This window comes from Magnolia sinica, chromosome 6 (genome assembly GCF_029962835.1).
Source record: "Magnolia sinica isolate HGM2019 chromosome 6, MsV1, whole genome shotgun sequence".
NCBI lineage: Eukaryota > Viridiplantae > Streptophyta > Magnoliopsida > Magnoliales > Magnoliaceae > Magnolia > Magnolia sinica.
This window is the reverse complement of record NC_080578.1, coordinates 96,791,979-96,807,727: the sequence shown is the minus strand read 5'-3', so window position 1 is coordinate 96,807,727 and position 15,749 is coordinate 96,791,979. Positions and strand designations below refer to the sequence as shown.

General features: G+C 38.1%; 1 protein-coding gene across 2 annotated transcripts in view; it reads left to right on the top strand.

Moving 5' to 3' along the window:
- LOC131249182 (disease resistance protein SUMM2-like) overlaps window positions 1-12,287 on the top strand; it is a 169,531-nt gene extending 157,244 nt beyond the window's left edge. For both annotated transcript variants that reach the window (XM_058249800.1, XM_058249799.1), the window contains exons 3-4: window positions 7,099-7,228; window positions 9,607-12,287. In XM_058249800.1, coding sequence (XP_058105783.1) covers window positions 9,615-12,239 — 2,625 coding nt within the window. In that variant the 5' untranslated portion in view covers window positions 7,099-7,228; window positions 9,607-9,614 and the 3' untranslated portion in view covers window positions 12,240-12,287. The remainder of the gene's footprint in view (window positions 1-7,098; window positions 7,229-9,606) is intronic.
- The last annotated feature ends 3,462 nt before the right edge of the window (window positions 12,288-15,749 follow it).

Here is a 15,749-nt window from a genome sequence, read left to right as displayed (position 1 = left end):
GGGTAACTCTTCAAGCCAGCTTTCCTTGAATTTGTTCAGTAATTGCCTTAAACTTGGGGGAATGTTTAAGGGCTCCGATTCCTCACTTTTACCACTATAGTGTATACCTCACTGGTTTCATTAGATTCCTCCATGAAATCCTGAATGGTCAGGAGGAAACTTCCCTCCACTTAAAAGCTTCAGGATGGTTCTTTGGTGTCATAGGGGTAAGAACTATCTTTTAACCATCCTTGATGAAGATGTAAACATTGTCCCATCTCAATGGGTCGCATCACGGTTTAACTATCATGGTCGACCAAGTAATATATGACATGCTTCCATGTCGACCACATCACAACGTACTTGATCCTTATCATTTTTACCAATTGAAAATGAAACAATGCATTGTTCGGTTACCTTAGTCTCGTTCACCTTTTTTATCCAGTCAATTGAGTAAGGGAAATAATGTTTTATCGTAGGTAACTACAACTTATCTACCATAACTTTTGAGACGATGTTCTCGCTACTACCAATGTTTATGATTACATCACAGACTTTGCCGTTGACGGTACATCGTGTATGGAATATATTATGCCGTTGTGAATGTAACTCCTTTCGTGGAGTGTACAGTAATTGCCTCATGACCAAGGATTCACCATGATCCTTGACCGTCTATTCTTCGTCACCAGCTCCTTCCTCAGTGGCTTATTCATCTTCGTCAAAGACAGGGTCTTCTTCTGTTGCATCACTTTCAGTGCCCCCTTCGTTAATGGTCAAGGGGGCTGTGAGATTTTGAGGGCATGTGTTTGATAATTAGCCCGGTTGGCCACAACGGTAACAACCGGTGGACCGCCGGCCATAAGGATTTGGAATCTTACTCGGGCCCATTGTTGTGGGTACTACATGTTGAGGCCTAAATGGGCTACTCACCTATCACATTTTACGGTTGCAGGAGGCTGAGAACGTCCTCCTACTAGTGCTTTTCCTCGTGCCAACATTGGATCCTACGTGAGACTTGTTATGAGGGGCCGAATTGAAGGGTAAGGCTGATTAGGGACTCTTGTAAGCTGCATTTCTACCCTCCCTGCCAACTGAACCACTTCATCCATTGTCTCGACTGGGTGCATTTGAACTCGGTCCTGAATCGTCAATCGTAATCTACTTATGAATCGTGCTACCTTCTGCAATATGGTTTTTGACAGGTCATTCCACGTTATCAACCTCTAGAATTCTTTAGTATATTTTGTGACAATTCGATTCCCCTGTCGGCAATTTTAGTATTGTTGGAACAATACTTTCTCATAATCACTAGGGAGGAATCGTGATCGAAGAAGGCGTCTCATCTGTGCCCAGGATCGGATGAGCACCTTGTTCTCTCGAGCACGTGAAAGTTGTAATTGCTCCTACCATGCCGAAGCACTTAATTTTAATTTGAATGCTGCTAATTTCACCATTTTTTCCTTTAGCACGTCCATGTAATTAAAATATCATTCTACTTCGGCTAGCCAGTCGAGGAAATCTTCTATATGTAATAAGCCATTAAAACTAAGAAACTTGACCTTACCTCGATAGTCTCTTTCAGCACAATCTAGACGATCGACTCTATAGATTGGTCATCGAGCAAAGCTGTCATCGAGGTCCTCATCGCTAGATCTCAAATCATCTGGGGTAGCCATATGATTTACCACTGGTAGTGCTCTACGAAAATTGATGTTGTAACGTACAACAATCACGGGCGGTTGAGCATCGCCTTGGGCTCAGAGCAAAATTAGCATATCCGCAAGACGGTCAAGGGTTGCCTATAAACCTTGCATGGTCAACTGACTCTCCCAGTGGAATGCTTCCATTCTTTCCAAAAAATAACGAATCCCCAGATCACCATCCACAGGATTTTGGTCCATACCTTCGTTATTTGCCATTAGTCCGAGGGGAGTCCTCACTCTGATACCAATCAACAAAGGGATGGGTGTGATAAGGTCGATCACCGTCTTCCTCAAGGGGATAACTACTCCAAATCCACAAAGTTTCTTTGGACTCCTCATAGAGATACCTCGAATCCATGAAGAAAAATAGAAATAAATTCTAGAAATTCAAAATTTGATTGATAGATGATAGAAATGAATATACAACCCTTTAAATAGTGATACCAAACATTGGAAGAAGTTTCAAAATCAAACTCGAACTCAAAATCTCTAAAATTCATGGCTTACTATATATAAATAGTAAACTTACTATTTATAGACAGTCATGATTCTTACTAGACTTCATGGTTTTTGGCCAAAAATAATAAGCATCCTATTTGACTTAACCATGTTATTCACTTAATTTTTCTAAGCACATTTCATGTTGGACACAACTCTTAAAGCTAAAAGGATGAAGAGTTATAATCAAACCAAAACTTAATATAAATAGTAAAAATGAAAATAAAATGGATTTTCGACCATCGATCTGATGGAATCTCACAAATTCGGCATGGGAAACAAGCATAGCGAGGTTGGGTGGCTAAAGTAGCTTCTCTTACCCCAAAATCATATATGGTACATTAAATAACTCAGGTTTGTGAGATACGCCTATTTTAAGGTTCTAATGGTCCGGATCACTTCTGCCTCCTATCGGGCCTTCTCTGGTCCATCTTGGGCATGAAAGTGTCCACGACCTACTCTACATCACCTAAAAGATAGATCCAACCATCAGGTGGCCATACCATTGAGAACAATGAAAAATCATCATCCAAATCCTAAGTGGTTGCACCCCACCTAATGCTTGCTTTGACATGATTTTTAGTGTCCCATCGTCACGGTGGGCACAAGTTTTAGATGGGTTGGATGCCGAATAGATATCATGTGGACCCAACTACTGGATCTTGGGGGTCTTTTTTATTTATTTTTTATTTTTTATATATGATTGCACAAGATCCCTTTGGTAAGGCCCACCTAATGATTATATATATGGGGGAGGGGGGAATGCTCACCTACGCACCTTCTTACTTGCGCACCCATGCACACCTTTGCACACATGTCATGGTCTTAGAATCCGAACGGTCCACATGATGTGGCACCCCTTGAAACTCTATTGGCCCAATTTCCAGCCTGATCCAAAACTCTAGTGGGACATAGCAAAGAGATGTAAATCAAGGGATGAAACCGTTTCCTTTTTCCATGGCCCACCAGAGTTTTGTATCAGGTTAAAATTTGGGATAGAGAGGTTTCAAGGGGTGCCACATCATGTGGACCATTCAGATTCTGGGACCATGGCATGTGTGCAAAGGTGTGCATGGGTGCGCACGTAAGACGGTGCGCATGTGAGCATTCCTATATATATATATATATATATAATGGTACTATGAGGTCGACCTCATGGGAGCTTCCCATGAGGTCGAGTTGCATGGGCCCCACCGTGATGTGTGTCGAACATCTACCCTATCGGTCAGATGCACCATTCCATGGTGGACCACGGCCTTAAAAATCAAGTCAATACATGACTTGGGTGGGCCACCCCACATTCAACAGTTGAGAGGGGTTACCCTCCCATTAAAACATTCATAATAATATGTTAGGCTCATTGAGATGTGGTTCACAAATCCAACCCATCCATTGTTTGTGTCCCACTTAGATGAGGGGTCTGACCAAGTTTTAGTCGCATCCAAAACTCAAGTGGTCCCCACCAAGTGCTTTTATATATTTTAGGTATGTCTTCACATGATTTTAGATGGTATGGCCCACCTGGGTTCCTTATACGCTGATTTTTGGGATATCCCATAATCTAAAGGGCACCCATCAAATGCACGATGTTGATGGTTGACACACATTACGGTGGGGCCCACACAGATCAACCTTATGGGAAGTTCCCATGAGGTCGACCGCATAGTACCATTTCCCATATATATATATATATATATATATATATATATATATATATATATATATATATATATATATATATATATATATAGGCATGCTCACCTATACACATGAGCACATGCGCACCTTTCAACACATGTCATGGCATCTAATTTGAATGGTCCATGTGATACGACATCCCATGAAACCCCAAGGTACCAATTTTCACCCTGATTTAAAACTCTGGTGGCCCATAACAAAGAGAGATGCAAATTAAGGGAGAAAACTGTTTTCTTTTTCTATGGCCCACTAAAGTTTTGGATCAAAGTAAAAGTTGGGCCCTAGGGATTTCATGAGGTTCCGCATCACGTGGACCGTTCAGATTATGCAAATCATATCACGTATGATGAGTTCTCAAAAAGTTTGCACGAGTTCCATGTGAACTGGTGCACGGCTAAGCATTCGGCTGTGTGTCTGTGTGTGTGCAGGGATCACATTTTGGATGGGCATGCGTTGTTGGTGCCGCAGTTGCAGGGTGCCACCATGGTACTGTGTGAGCCTTGCCTTGAAAGGGCATGCAGATTGTGTAGTGAGCCTAGTAGCACACATATTTGTGAGGATTCGATGTGGTGGGTTTTGATTAGACATGCATGTGCCACTTTCAGTAATGGAGCCCAGTACTTAACCTAATGACTTTCAAACATGCTTTACGTGAGTTCCATCCTTTTATGGTGGCACATGACCCAATCAAATCTGGCACATCAGGTCATCACAAATATCTGTGGTGGCAAAGTCACCATGTAATCCACGTCTCTTGAAAGTACTTAGGTTGCCTTACCCATGGATATCCCTCGCGACATGACATGTCACAAAGTGATTAGTGATTTATAAATGGGCTCCAGAATGATAGAAAGGAAGCATTATTATGTGTAAAAGCTGCCATTTGGATGAGTAAAAATTGAATCACACATGCCAAAATCTAAAATTGGCCTCCTCCTCCTCTCTCTCTCTCTCTCTCTCTCTCTCTCTCTCTCTCTCTCTCTCTTTCTCTCTCTCAGGAGAAAGGGGATAGTGTGAAGCATGGGTTTTTTAGAGCTACAATTAGGATTCTTATATAATTTCCTTTCATTTGTCTTTGCCATTTCATCCATTTATGCCCATTTCCTTTAAGGGTCATTTGGATGCCTGTAAAGTTTTAAGTTGTAAAAAATTTATACCTAAAAGGAGTTTAAAGTGTTAATTGTTTACATGCTATTTTGTTTGGCTTTTAAGTAGTAATTTGTGTACATGAAAACTAATTATGCATTCAGCTATTATATATAATGTTTTTTAACTATAAAGACTTTACATGTAATCTGAAACATGGTTTTTTGCCAATTTTCAAATTACAACTGAAAGGAATAATGTGTTCACAGTCTGTAAAACCTTTATAGGCACATGCGGATATCCAAACAACCCCTATAATATCATTACAACTCAAGGATTTTTACTAGCAACGAAACGACCACTTAAAAATTACAAGTGGAGATAAGGATTAGTGTTTTGATTTTAATTGTAGGAATTTCAAAATTGATCTTATTAAACAAGAGGCACAACTAGATTTTGTTGGAAATCTTTAATTTTATTATCCTTCTCATAGAAGAAACACAAAGGGCTCAATTATAATTTATTAAGGAAGAAGAAAAAGGTGAGTTTGGTGCTAATTTTATAAATTTTGCGGCACTTGATCTAGTGCTTTCATGTTTTTATTCATTTTCTAGTTGAGATTAATTTTGGTTTAATTTATATGCATTTGGTCTAAAAATGTTGGATTTTTTTAGGTCACGATATTAATCTTTAGTTGTAATTTGAGTCTACGCTAGCACGCTGAACTCAGTTCATTCGTTAGAAAGGCGTTCTTTAGTTGTTCTTCGTGATCGACTATAAGAATCTTTTTCCCGTTCCATTCTGATCTTTATTGAAAAGTCTTTTCGTATGGAAGATAAAGGAGTAACCCATCATTATAGGCTTAACCCCACCCTTTGAATATCGCCTGATCCAATTTTACACACTGAGCAAATGACTGAATAGGAGATCAATCTCTTCAGATCTCGATCATACACTACGTGTCTGCCTATCATGGCACTTAGGGTCATTGTTGCTCGGTTCGAATTGAAGCAGCAATTTCAATTCTAGCATGCCTGCACACCTAGTACAAAAAACAACAGCAAATAGGTGACACACGACGTAATCAAATCTGGCACATCGGGTCATCACAAATGTCTATGGTGGCAAAGTCACCATATAATACGCATCTCTTGAAAGGACGTATGCTACCTTACCCAAGGATATCCTTGGTGACATGATGTGTCGCAAAGTAATTAATGATTTATAAATGGGCCCAAGAATGATAGAAAGGAAAGCATTATTATGTGTAAAAGTTGTCATTAGGGTCGAGTAGAAACCGAACCACACAAACCAAAATCCAAAATTGGCCCCAAATTCTCTCTCTCTCTCTCTCTCTCTCTCTCTCTCTCTCTCTCTCTCTCTCTCTCTCTCTCTCCCCCCTTCCCGAGAAAGGAGATAGTGTGAAGCAAGGGTTTTTTAGGTTTTTTTTTTTTTAAATCATCGCTGCTCTTGGTTTTGTATTAGATTTTTAGGGTTTCCTTTCGCTCCCTAGTTGCAATTTTATCAATATTCTAAACTTCTAGAGTTTTCTCCCTAGGTCTAATTGTAGAGCTACAGCTTGGATTTTTTTTTATTTTTTTTTGCAAATTCATTTCATTTGTCTTTGCCGTTTCATCCATTTATGCCATTTTCCTTCAATAGTTGTTTGGATGCCTATAAAGTTTAAAGTAGTAAACACTTTACACGTAAAAGGAGTTTAAGGTGTTAATTGTTTACATGCTGTTTTGTTTAGTTATTAAGTAGTAATTTGTGTATATTAAAACTAATTATGTATTTGGCTTTTAAGTGGTAAATGTAATACACATCATGGTGGGCTCCACACATCATGATTGTGTATCAACATGGCATTCTGTTATATATAATGTCTTTTTAACTATAAAGACTTTACATGTAATCTGAAATTAGACTTTTTGCCAATTTTCAAATTATAGCCGAAAGGAATAATGTGTTTACAGCCTGTAAAACCTTTATATGCAAATGTAGATAACCAAATAGGCCATGCAATTAGATTACTTATAGTCTCATTACAACTCAAGGATTTTTACTCGCAACGAAATGGCCTCTTAAAAATTTTAAATCAAGATAAGGATTAGTGTTTTGATTTTGATTGTAGGAATCTCGAATTCGATCTCATTAAAGAAGAGGCACAGCAAGATTTTGCTGGAAATCTTTAGTTCTATCATCCCTTCTCAGAGAAGAAACGTAGAGGGCTCAATCATAATCCATCAAGAAAGAAGAAAAAGGTGAGTTTAGTGGTAATTTTGTAAATTTTTCAGCACTTGATCTTGTGATTTCATATTTTTATTCATTTTCTGGTTGAGATTAATTTTGGTTTTATATGCATTCCGTCTAAAATTGTTGGATTTTTTTTTTTTAATTTAGGTCATGATTTAATTCAATGCAAATGTGTTGCCTTTTTCTATATAAAGGAGTCTCATCCTCTTTTTTTTTTTTGTTTAATTAAACAAATAAGATAAAGTGCTGCTTCTTAACTTTTCTCATCATTTTCTTCTTTACTCTACTTTGTTTATTACTCTCTTGTTTGAATTTTGATGTGAATATTTTTTTTAGTAAATTTTGTTATTCTTTATTGCTGTTTGATTAGAGTAGTTTGTAATTGTACTTATTAGATCTTGGCTAGTTGTCATGAATGCTAAGTTATGAATAAGGTACATCATGGATTACAACTTAGATAATCATGTGAAGTAAATAAATTGCATATATAATCAAGCAAGATGTTTGATTCCAAAATCCAACACATCAAAAAATCTAGTATGTCTCTTCTACAAATGCCCCATAAAGATGCTATCATTGAAGCCTTAACTACACTAATATGAAAATAATTATATCGCTTTTATGCTATCTATTCATTGTATTGTTTAATATCATCATATGGCTTCAAAATTTATCAGTATTTTCATTGGTGTGAAATTTATGAGCCAGACCAATTCAATGATCATAACCATCTAATTGGTGGCCTCTAATTTGGGCAGCCAAGATCATTTGTGACGCAAGGAAGGATGTGATGAGGTCGATCACCATCTTTCTTAAGGATAACTACTCTGAATCTATGGATCTTCTCTAGACTACTCATAAAGATTCCTCGAATCCATGATGGATGAAAATAGAAATAATTTCTAATAATTTGAAAATAAATTGATTAATGATTTTAAAAAAAATGAAATTACAATACTTTAAATAGTGAACTAAATGTAGGATGGAGTTTCATACTCAAACTCCCTAAAAACGTGACTTAATATAAATAGTAAACTTACTATTTATAAACGGCCATGATTCCTACTCGACTTCATCGTTTTTGGCCAAAAATATTAAGTGGTCAATTTGGTTGAACTACAGTATTCTCCTAATTTTTCTAAGCCTTTTTCATGTTGGGCACGACTCCTAAAACTCAAAGGATCAAAAGTTATGATCAAATTAAAACTTAGTATTTATAGTAAAAATAGAAATAAAATGGACTTTCAACCATGGATATGATGGAATCTCGCAAATCTGGCATGGGATAGGTTGGCTAAAGTAGCTTCTCCTACCCCAAAATTATATATGATATGTCGACAACCTCATTCTGGTTTACGAGATATGACTGTTTTAAGGTTTTGATGGTCCTGATCACCTCCACCTCCGATCGGGCCTTCTTTGGTTCATCTTGGCCATGAAAGTGTCCGCAACTCGCTCTACATCAATTTATATAAAAGTAGGTCTAACCAATAATCAGATCCATCTATTTGATATGATTTTAAAGAATCATAAGTGATAATGAGGCATATCAAAAATTCATATAAGCCATACCATAGAAACAGTGGGGATTGAATGGGCGAGGGTGACAGGAGTTTTGTATTCGGATGATATTTGCACCTACAATTTATCTGAGTGATAATTATAACCCTATGAACAGTTTGAATGGCATATAAAATCATGGTCAGCTCCGGAAAGGTTTCAATAGTGGATGATTTCACTCCCACTATTTCATTTTGTGTAGCTCACCTGAGTTTTTAACTACCTGAGTTTTAGAATCCTATTCTATTTTGGTATTTCAAAACAGATAAATGGAGTGGATTTGTCATGGACATCTCTACGAACCCCACACCATATCCGAGTCACAGGCAATCCACTTCCTGTAAACAGTAGTTCTCCTTGCAGCATGTACGGTAAAGAGGATATTACCTAACTACCCTTAAGTAAGTGTATTTCTTCTATCTGTAGATGAAAAAGAAAAAGAAATTCCCTAATTCTAAATATAGTGGGAAAAATAGAGAAACAATTGGATCCAAGGAATAAGTATGGATATAGATTTAACCATTTTAAATATTCTTTATAATTATAAATATATATATATATATATATATATATATATATATATATATATATATATATATATATATATATATATATAATTATAATTATTAAATTCTCAATCGAGTTAGGTCGACTCACCAAGTTGACCCGCCCAAATTAATATCAAGTCTAGTCAAGTTTTTGTATTTTTAGACTATTATCAGTACAAATTTTCATGAAATATTATAGTGTAACCAAACACGCCTTAACTTATTTATATTTTTAGTTCAATAATCTTTAATTTAACATTTCTAAGTTGCTATTGCAGGAGCTGCTATGGAATTCCTCCAGGATTTTGCCAGGAATGCATGGGTTCAATACGACTACTCTAGAAGGCTTGAAGAGAGTCTTGATGTTCTGAAAACTGAAATACAAGAGTTGAGCAGTCGGGAGGCCGATGTAAAGAACGAATTGAACACAGCGAAGGTAATGCATGGAAAGAAGCCAAAGGCAGAAGTGAGTTTATGGCTGGAAAATGTGGAAAAGGTTACAAGTGCAGTGACTAAGATAGAAGCGGTTTATGGAGAAGTAGAGAGAGATTTCTCACTCCCACGTGTTGCATTGGGAAAGCGTGTCATAAAGAACATTGAAGAGGTGGTGAAGCTTAAGGAGAAAGGTCGATTTTCAGAAGGGATACTTGCTAATCTATTACCTGAAAGTGGGAGTATGCCTACAACGAAACTAGTGGGTAGAACGACGGCGGAAAGAAATTTGAAACAGATTTGGGAGTCGTTGATGGATCAGAAGGTCAGAACTATAGGTGTGTATGGCATGGGGGGAGTGGGCAAAACGACCATCATGACCCACATCTATAATAAAATACAGAGCTCTGGAATATTGGGCACTGCCATTTGGGTGACAGTATCTAATGATTCTAGCATTGAAAGACTGCAAAATGGTATTGCACGGGTAATAGAATTGGAGCTTTCTGATGAAGAGGATGAAATGAGAAGGAAAATGAAATTGTTTGAGGCTTTGAAGCGTAGGGAGAAGTTTGTTATCATCTTAGATGATATGTGGAAATCATTTCCATTGGAGAAGGTAGGGATTCCTGAGGGCAATGCATACAAGATAGTGTTGACTACTCGATCAAAAAATGTGTGTCGAGGCATGAAGTGCCAAAAAAAGTTTGAAGTGGAGGTTCTTTCGCGGGAAGAAGCGTGGGAATTGTTCAAGGAAAGGCTTGGGGCTGATGTTGTGCTTTCTTCGGAAGTAGAACAAATTGCGAAGCTTGTGACTGAAGAATGTGGTGGTTTGCCACTTGGAATCATCACAGTAGCAAGTGCAATGAGAGAAAAGGATGACGTTAGAGAATGGAGAAATGCATTAGAGGAGTTAAAATGCTCGACGATGGAGATTGAAGGCATGGATGATCAGGTTTTTCCAATTTTGAAATTTAGTTACGATCGACTAAAATCTAAGAGGATTCAATCTTGTTTCTTGTATTGTGCTTTGTATCCAGAGGACTATGAATTCGATGATGAATATCTAGTAAAGTATTGGATAGCAGAAGGATTGATAGATGATATGGGAGACTGGGATAAGACGCAAGACAAAGGCCACACAGTATTGAATGGACTGATAGATGTATGTATGTTGGTAAGGAGGTCTGAACGTCGTGTGGTAATGCATGATTTGATAAGAGATTTGGCAATCGGAATTACAAGGAAGAGGCCTCTGTTTGTGGTCAAAATTGGAAAGGGGATAATTGGTGTAGAAGAATTTACTGAAGAGGTAGAAAAGATCTCATTAATGAGAAATCAAATTGAAATGCTTTCAGGTGAACCCAACTGCTCAAAACTCTCCACATTGTTGTTGCAAGATAATCCTCTCTCAGGCAACATTTCTCATGAGTTCTTCAATTGCATGAACAGCCTCAGAGTTCTCGACCTCTCTATGACTGGTATTGAGTATCTGCCAGAATCAGTTTCCAACTTGGAGAACCTGTGTATGCTCTTATTAGGTAGCTGTAAGAGGTTAAGGGAGGTGCCGTCTTTAGCAAAGCTGAAGCGTCTAAGGTTTTTGAACCTCTTGGGGACGGGCATCAAAGAAGTGCCAGATGGGATGGAATGTTTGGTTGACCTCAAAGAGCTTTATGTTTCATCTGTTGAAGCGACAAATATGATAGATGCTGGTGGTTGCAATTCCTTAATGCTTCCTGATAGTATTATCAAGCTGAATATGGGGAGATGCGAGCTGTCAAGCTTACACTGCCTATCTCGCATGCAACACTTACAGATATGTTACATCTGGACGTGTAGCATGAAGTGGTTGTTGCCGATAGGAGACAACAGCACCATAATTCCGTCTTTACCCAGTATACAGTATCTGAATCTAATGGATCTTCCGAATTTTAGGGGTCTGTGTGAGGGAGTCTTGATGCCCGGCTCATTTACATGCCTGAGAAACCTGATTGTCTGGGGATGTCAAGTATTGGAGAATGTTATGTCAATTGAATTGTTTCAGCACCTCCAATGCCTCGAATCCATCCGTATTATAGAATGCAGTGAGATGGAGGAAGTGGTAAAAGGAGGAGAAGAAGGTGATAACAACAACAATAACAATACCATCATCCTACTCCCTAACTTGAAGTTTTTCACTTTGAGAAATTTAGGGAAATTGAAAAGCATTTGTAAGAGGACAATCATTTGCCCTTCCCTGATTGTGATTCGTATAACAGTTTGTCCTTGGCTGAAGAAGATCCCTCTTTCCTTTTGCAACTCAACAACTGCTGTAGACGGAGGCATTGAAGGAAGCAAAGAGTGGTGGGATGCATTGGAGTGGGATGATCCCAACACCAAAACACTCCTCCTACCTCTTTTTCACGAACAAACAAGTGAAGTAGAAGGACGTGGAATGAAAAGAAAATCAGAACAAGTAGAAGAGATTGCATCGACGTGACAGCACCAATAATCCAGTTTGGCTTTCTATGCTTTTTTATTTAGTTATCTATTTTATTTTGTTTTTTTTCAAATGTAATGTTACTTTTATATTTAGTTATCAATTTCTTCTTTTTTCATTCAAATGTAATGTTACTGAGAATGTCTTCTCTCTCTCTCTCTCTCTCTCTCTCTCTCTCTAAATTATGACAGCGGAGCTTTACCACACAAGCCTTGCTAAGGGATACTCACAGCAAACGTGCCAATGTAGCACACGTTAATGGAAGTCTAACACACGGATCTTCTATAACACCTGTTTTATAGAGAGGGTGATTACGGATTGCGTATTGAGTAAGCTGTGGGGCCAACACGTAACTTGTATGTCTTATCCACACCGTCCATCCGTTTTTCCAAATCATGTTAGTGCTTAGAGTCCAAAATTGAAATATATCCAAAGCTCAAGTGGACCACACTACAGGAAACATTGGGGATAATGGCGTCCACTCAATACAAAGTCCGTGTCCACCTGGAACAACCAAGCTGGATTGGACCCACCATGCTGCACATGTAAAATCCACTCCATCCATCCATCAGTTGCACTTTCTAATGTTAGGCCATGGACCAAAAATCAGCGCCAATCAATAGGTTATTGTTTTGATCTTTTTGTATGCACTGAGAGAAAGGTTATCACCGAAAGGCCTCAATTCCAGGTTGCATGGCTAACTCACATGCTCCATTTTGATGGGTGTTTTATCCACGCCGTCCATCCATTTTGCTATCTCATTCCCCCGCTTGAGCCCAAAACTCAAGCGAACCACACGAAGTGAAATAAAAGAGATTGAATGCCTATTGTTAAAAACTTCTTGTGGGCCACAAAAGGCTCCCAAAAAGTTTTAGGTCTCTCAACCTTATGAATAAATTAATGGCAAATAAACATCGCAGACCCAAGAAAAGTTTTAATGGTGGGCATTATTTTTATTTATTTATTTATTTTATTACACAGTTACTCATACTCCTTACACACCCACCCATTCACACTAGGATGACTTTTTTATTCCACAATTGGTACTCAAACCCATGACCTGGTGCCCAGACTATTGCAAGTCTGTACTAGTGAGGCATGGCTAAGGATTGACTGTTGGCATCATTATCTCCACCATTTCCTATTATTTGGTCCGCTTGAACTTTTTCATCCTAAATGTTGGGCATCTGTTGGTAAACCTGTCAAATGCTTTATGAAATAGGCCGAGTATTAATAATGCTAAACTGAGCAGTTTTGAGTGTAAAATGAACTTAGGGGGCGTTTGGTGCATGGTATTAGATAGGTGGGATGGAATTGCATTTGGTCCCGTGCCAATTCCACTCGATGTTTGGGAAGAATGGAAAAGCTTGGAATTAGATTAGATGGAATTGCATTGGGTTCCATGCCAATTCCATTTAATGTTCCCAAGTTGTGTAGGTCCCACCATGATGTGTGGGCTATATCCACACCATCCACCCATTTTTTGAGATCATTTTAGAGCATGGGCCAAAAAGTCAGGTAGATCTAAAGCTCAAGTGGACCCTACCATAGAAAGCAGCGGGAATTGAATACCTACCATTGAAAACTTCTTTGGGACCACATAAGTTTTGGACCTGCCTCATTTTTAGGCCCATGCCATTAAATAAGGTTACAAAATAGATGAATAGTTTGGATATAACACGTGTTATTTTCAATAATTTCAAAAGATGGTGGGTATATCCATTCAATGTACTGGGGGTATTACAAACATAGCATGGAATTAAGCTTATCCCATTGTAACAATGGATAATACCTGCCATATGTAATAATTACGTTTTTTTAATCCCATCCCACCTAATCCTTCCCATTAATACCATGCCCCAAACACCCCCTTATGCATACAAATCATTATTTTAATATAAAGGATGTGAAACCAATGGGTGATTTATAGTTAATGACAGATTTTATTATTATTTACTCCTCGATTGATAATATATATTTTCTTTATGTTTCAACATTTGAATTGCAATAAAATATTTTAAAAATGACATGATTTAACCTCATATTAGTTGGAATGCAGCAGACAATAAACAATGGTTAAACTCGAGTATTGATGTGCATTGGAATAGCAGGAACTAATAGTCATTGATGTAATTAATGATGTCATTGATGTTGTCGTCTACTAAGTGATGCTTAATCTACTTTTCAAAAGATCAGAAAATCTTCATATATATATATATATATATATATATATATATATATATATATATATATATAGATATATATATATATATATATATATATATATATATTAATTTTCAAGTAATGAGCACTTCCATGGAAGAACTGAGCCGTGAATATGATGGCCATAAGCTAAAGATCACCTTGCGCAAAAGTTGGAACAACCCATTAAGTGGGCCACATACATTAAGCTTGACCATTCATCAGTTTTCTATTGATTTTAAGTGTGCTTGCCCGCCTGATAAAAATGGGCTATTTTGCTTTTTACCCATGGTGGCTTTTATTATGTGTCCCACCTTTTGAACGGCTAAGATTGGACTGTACTATGAGTAGCCGTTCCGAGGAGTGATTACAACTAACCAAGCAGAGGGAATGCGCATCAGATCCACCCCGTCCATCGGGTGTGCTGCCACCTTTTCATCATGGGGTCCTAAAATTCATTCCAATCGGAGACTTAAGTGTGCCACGCCGTAAGGAAACAGTGTAAAATCATGCCTAAAAACTGAAAATTTCACGTGGTGTAGCCCATACCACTCTTGACGTGTCCTGATTTTCAAGGGTGTGGTGTGTCAGATGACGTATCAGATGAGTGATTGGATGGCATGTTATTTTTGGCCTCGGCCCACAACCATCGTGTTCATCTGATGGACGGCTTGGATCTCGTCCACATGAAGTCCCGTATCCACGTCAGCGAACAGTGACGCCCCTCATGACCACGCTATAGTTTCCGTACGTCATTTACCGTTAACATTTTTAGTTTCTTAAACACCGGGCTATCATTCACGTCAATGTAATCTGATAGAAACGCATCTATGGTAGTTAGACTCCATCCTTTCATCTTCCATTTATCCGTATAAAATTGAATCTGAAAGGTAATCCTAATAGACCCAACAATGTGTTATGATAAATATTCAGTTATGACCGTTAATTAGTAAGCAGAAAGAAAAGAAAAAAAAAAAAGATTCAGTGCTTAAAATTTGGAGAGCATAGTTAGTAAAAAAAAGGTTGGAAAAGTATCATATTACTATAGTTTATTAACGATACACAATATGATGCTGGTCCTACTAGTTGGACGGTTTTGATGCTCTATATACGTCTTCATTTCACGTAGATGGTGGCAAGTAGCTCTATCATTATGATAGAGGCGGTTCCACCGTATATCATTTCCCGTTATTTTCTATCTTGCGACGTGGATTGCGTCCTACCCCCGCCCGGACGGTAATCCGTCCGGGCAGGGCTCTGTGGGGCCCACCGTGATGTAAGTGTTTTATCTATGCCGTTCATCATCCA